At 33.5% G+C, this 5,883-nt stretch overlaps 1 protein-coding gene across 1 annotated transcript; it reads right to left on the bottom strand.

Annotated features, from left to right (window-relative positions):
- Positions 1-3,100: 3,100 nt before the first annotated feature.
- On the bottom strand, positions 3,101-5,399 carry LOC107489800 (F-box protein CPR1-like). The gene is made up of 3 exons (XM_052261767.1): positions 5,388-5,399; positions 3,716-4,859; positions 3,101-3,159 (listed from the first exon to the last, which is right to left on the bottom strand). The coding sequence occupies exons 1-3, from the start codon at positions 5,397-5,399 to the stop codon at positions 3,101-3,103; spliced, it is 1,215 nt and encodes a 404-aa protein (XP_052117727.1).
- Between the last annotated feature and the right edge of the window lie 484 nt (positions 5,400-5,883).

Below are 5,883 nucleotides of genomic sequence, written 5' to 3'. Positions count from 1 at the left end.
ATTGAATGACTGTGACGAGCTTCAAACTCCTGAAGGCTGGGCGTTAGTGACAGACGCAAAAGAATCAAGGGATTCTATTCCAACCTGATTGAGAACCGACAGATGATTAGCCGTGCTGTGACAGAGCATTTGGACCTTTTTCACTGAGAGGATGGGATGTAGCCATTGACAACGGTGATGCCCTACATACAGCTTGCCATGGAAATGAGTGATGAGAAGGAAGAAGGAAGAAGTAGGAAAGCAGAGATTCAAAAGGAGCACAGCATCTCCATACACCTATCTGAAATTCCCACCATGGAAATACATGAGTAACTTTATCTTTATTTCCTGCTTATTATTTATTATTTTCGAAAACCCAATAATCAATTACTATCTGCCTGACTGAGATTTACAAGATGACCATAGCTTGCTTCATACCAACAATCTCTGTGGGATCGACCCTTACTCACGTAAGGTATTACTTGGATGACCCAGTACACTTGCTGGTTAAGTTGAACAGAGTTGTGTCCACACATAGCAAAGAGCCACAATAATGATTCCATACAATAACAAAGAATACTATATTGATGTGATCACAATTTCATCCACCAGTTGGCGGCGACTGGACGCAGCTCCTCTAGCTCGCGTTTCCTTCTTCTCCGTCGGTGGCTATGGCTCGCGCTCTCTTCAGGTCGCGGTTCAGGCTCTGACGCGGTGCAAGGATGATCGGCGACAACATCCAGATCTCCAGCGACAGCATGAGGATGCACGGCGATGGCTTCTGCAGGGACTCCTCGCGATCGCTCTCCCCTCTCTCCTCCATCAATGGTGACAACGACGGCACTGGCGGCGAGGAAGATGATCGGCACGGTGACGGGCTCAGCAGCTGCGTCGCCCTCCTCCCCTCTCGGATCTGTTCCTCGCCCTCTCAGATCTCCCTTCTCCTCTAATAGCAACGGCGGCGACGGTGGCAGAGACACCCACCGCGCCGCCTTTCCTCCTTCTCCCCCTAACCCTTTCATTCTTCGTTCCTTCATCTTTCAGCTGTTGCTGCTGTAGTATTAGGGAGTATGTGTGTTTCAGGAAACCGGGTAACCGGGTAGGGTTCCAGGGTTAGGGTTGTGTGTGTTGAATTTTAGGATTAGGGTAAAATTAGGTACAAGGGTAATTTTGTAATTTCACATAAAATTGGGAATGATATAGTAATTGAAACCCAAATTAAATCCAACACTACTTGCATATAGAAAAATACCATTTTCTCATCAATTTTTTTACAAATTACTTTCAATAAAATGCCCAAGTCAAATAATTAGAAATAATATACTTAATTCCTTCATTTTCCAAAATAGCAGTATTAATATTTAAAATATTACTTATCTAATCCAAATCATATAAAATCCTTATTATTTCATAACTGCCAACTTTATAATTTAAATATAGAAAATAATCCAATAATCATCTCAAATTCAATAAATCAAAACTTGCCTTAATTGTCTTTAATAAAACAATTTCTGAAATTAAGGCTATAAATAAATATATGATTTGAGACTTGATCATAATAAGACTTTTCAAAGGTTCTGGGTCTTACACAATTAGCCACTTATATGCCAACCTCTTCCATAAATACCTGTACTACAATAATATATCATCGTACATATCGAAAACACAAAAAAGATCATCTAATATAATTCAAGTCAAGTAATGCATCAATGTTGGACATCACTCCATGTTTCCCACGCTTCCGATGTTGTCTGTCACCATTTGTTCCCACTTGCTTCTTTCTTAAAGCACCCCTCCACCTTATATTCAAGATGAATAATATGAAACAAATGTTCCATGCACTTTGTTTTATTTCTCAAGAACCTTAGTTCCAGTTTGTTTCTTCTTTTCCTTTAATCCAGTCAACAATAGCTTTATAATCAATGATCATTTTCAACTCTTCTTCTCCTGCGCTAAACTTCTCAAGTAAAAATTATGTTGCTCCTTGCATACGTTTAAGTAACGTCTCACCTCTTGAACATTCAGATACAAGATTTTCCATATAACATTCCACTTGACCAGCATACTTTGTTACATATCCTCCAATTGCATACATATTAGTATTGGACATATATTTGACACATTGCCACCATATCCATTTTCTCTCCACTTTTTTCTCAAATCTCATCAAGCTATCAATCTTAATCTTGTTTTCCTTCTTTTCCATTGCACCACCATTTCCTATTCCCATGCACTATTTTAAGGTATTATTTTTTTTTTCAAATATCACTTCTACACCTTCATACAATCCATATAATACTAAAAAAATAAAGTATCCATTCTTTTTTTTTTCGTTTATCTACATTATGAGACATCTAACATTCAAACTAAGTTTTTACCTCCCTACTACCTACCCAACATATATTTCCCAACACAACGTTTGCCACCATATATTTAGAGTATACTTACAGTGCAAGAACAAATGGTTCATCGTCTCTAGTTTATCACTACACATCACACACATTTCATCACGTTGATTTATGATACATCTCCTTAAGAGGACATCCTTTGTATTTAAGGCTCCTAAAATCACGAACCACAACAATATTTCTACTCTTGGTGGCACCACTTCTTGCCAAATATTGTCAAACACATGCTTCATTGTTAAACTCCTAAAAATTGCAATCAATTTGAAGTGGTTGAGTGATAATCTTCTCATTCGGTGTGGTTTGATGGAAAACTATACTCCTAAAAGTAGCTTCTATATTCTCCTTTTTGCAGGTTATAATTAAGCCCTTTCTTATTTCTTATATATGATTGATATATGAATAAAAAATAGTGTTTGCATATTCAATTCTTTAGATAAATTACCTTGGTCTGGTGGGTTAATGCTAATGCTCTATATAGGGGATATAACCATCAATCTTTATCTCCAACCCTTTAAATTTTCATAACGAAGTAGTTAGTCTTCATTATTTTTCATATTATAGTATTTGCTTCTTCATCTCATCCTACTAATAGTGGCTATCAATTTTTTAAACAGGTCTAACAATAGCCGACATATCATTTCTGCATATCTTTACACCTGGAAAACTGACAACACAGCTCTCCAAGCTGAATTTCTTAATATATGGTTTGTGGCCTAGAAATGCGCCTTATCCTTGTCCATTATCTTGTTCAAGCAATAAATTTCAAGTAAGCCTGTTGAATATATTAATTAGACTTTATCCATTTTCATTTATCTTGATATTTAATAAATTAATTATTAATTATTTTTGTGATTTATTCTCATAGATAAAGACCTTGACATCTTAATTAATGATTGATTGGCTAAATCTAATAGACAAAATACGCAATAGTTATTTTTTGTCAAAGCAATGGAAAAAGACATGGACCTTGTAATTTCACTAAGTTTAATCAAGTTCGATATTTTAAATTGGTCATTGCTATTAAAATACCCTTATGATATTTTTTTTACACAATTATTATTGTTGTTGTTGTTGTTGTTGTTGTTGTTGTTGTGTAAAAAATAAGGTTCAATTATTGATTCCCTAGATATAAATAAATAATATTAACAACAGCAACAAACTTTTAATTTGAATCAAATATTACACGTGCACAAAGAGAGGAGGCTTATTAATGAATTGGTGTTATTATAACATACAAGAATAACATATGATTCGTATATTTACTAATCAATTAATTCCTGTGGTGAAAGAGAAGAGGTTTTCTTTGTAAATCCATGTACCAAACTTACCTGCTTTGATACCAATATTGTGAGCTACTTTGCTTGTGATGACATCAAAAGAAGCCAATTCATCGTTATAGCTTCTGATATAAAATATTACATCACATTTGTTTCCTATTTCCATTAGAAGATCAACTTTTAGAAAGGGTCCAATTGTGAAAAGCTTCACCCAAGATTCTTCTACACCAACTTCACCCAAAATGAATATTTCAATCCGACTATTCTCAACAAAAGAGGATATCAGAGCAAGAGACTCGTTGAGCACTACCAATGCTCTGGTAAGGAAGCGACCATAATTACTTTGCAGCCAAGCAATCGATGTAGTTTGAAACGTTTTAGTGCTGAGGTTAAATGACACAATTACCTCTTCTCCGTTGCGCCAACCCCTTTTCCAATACTCCCTACCCCTCCAGTGCCATACTCCATTCAAGTACCTTACAAAACCTTGATGTAAATATTGGTCTATTTCTATGTCAAAAAGCTCAAGTTTCTTCCAACAATTACTTTTTAGACTATAAATTTGCCAAATTGATGGACCATAATCATCACAGTAAAATGTATGTTGAACGTAATATACACATTGAATAACTTTGTAGTCATCATTGACATTATCATAACCAAATCCAACACTTACACACGGATTAAACATCTGCTCTCCAGGAATAACACACGGAGGAATAATTTTATGCTCATCGGTTTTAGGGTTCCAAAGACCAATTTTTACAACATAATCAGATTGTTCATAGTGGCATATGATACCATTAACACAGTCTGCAATAGTGCCGGGAATATACTCCTCAAACAGACTTGGCAAAATTAATGTAACCATGTTTTCATACCTCTCTCCAGAAAGTAAATGCACATCATATTGATGATGGACGACGTGTTCTACACTTTCGTCATCGAAATCGTCTCCATCACTTCCGTCATCAAAGTTGTCTCCATCACTTCCATCATTGAAATCGTCTCCATCATTTCCGTCATTGAAATCGTCTCCATCATTTCCGTCATCATATTCACGAACGTGTCCATCACTTCTATCATCATATTCTCTCCATAGAAGGAGAGACGATGAATAAGCAGATTTAGATTTTAAATTTTCGTAGTACACGCTCTTGAAATCAGAATTCTCAAGTAAATTTAGCCAAGACTTCTGTACGCAACTAAATCGCTTCAAAGATTTAACAGATAATTTTGCTAGAATTCTCAATACAATATCATTAGGAAGCTAATTGCTATGGTTGCCTATTTCCATTGAAGATGAATATGGAAACAAATAGAGGATAGGGTCTTGCGATTGTGCTGTGCCTCGCAACATGTTACGAAAAATAAATTAGATTCCAACATACAAGTTTAAAAAAATTTCAATGGTTTTACATTTTTGTCGATCTATTTGTTTCTTTCCTAATCAAGATCTCCAATAATATATAGGACTTTACATCAAACAAATCAAATTGATTGAATGTGAGCCGATAATATTAGGAAGACAAAAAAAATAACCAAAACTTCTCTTATTTAATATTTATTAATTATTACAATAATTAATGAATACTAAATAAAATAAATTACGATTATTTTAGCTAAATTTTTTTTTGTGACCAAACATTTTTTTGTTATTTTGATTATCAAACATTTTCTCTTATAGTTATTGGTAATGCTAGGGAAAAAAATAAAAACTTACCTTATTTAACATTTATTAAATCTTATTTAGTATTCATTAATTACTGCAGTAATTAATGAATACTAAACAAAATAAATTTTAACTAATTTTGGTTAAATTTTTTTGTTACCAAATATGTTCGAATTGGAACACCTGAATTTGCATTTGCAATCACAAACATAAATGTATAATTATTATTATTACGCTTAGTTTATTCTTAAACAATACTAGATTCTACTAGTTTAAAAAGAAAGAAAGAAATAACCTAAGCTGAAAATAACTATTTGTCATTAATGTTTTGCCTATACAAAATAGTAAGATAAATCGATCTTAAAAGAAATTTTACTTTATTATTATTTGTATTATTTGTGTTACGTTGTTGGGAAATAAAAAAAAAAGTTTTGGAGGTGAAATTAAATTGACATAATTCTAAAAAATAACAGTACTAAATCAAGTACAAATAAAAGAAATATATATTGTATTTTCTATTTATTATTATTATTATTATTATTATTAT

The sequence above is a fragment of the Arachis duranensis genome, chromosome 5, assembly GCF_000817695.3.
Source record: "Arachis duranensis cultivar V14167 chromosome 5, aradu.V14167.gnm2.J7QH, whole genome shotgun sequence".
Taxonomy (NCBI): domain Eukaryota; kingdom Viridiplantae; phylum Streptophyta; class Magnoliopsida; order Fabales; family Fabaceae; genus Arachis; species Arachis duranensis.
Note: the sequence above shows the minus strand (reverse complement) of the source record. Positions and strands in the feature narration are given on the sequence as shown.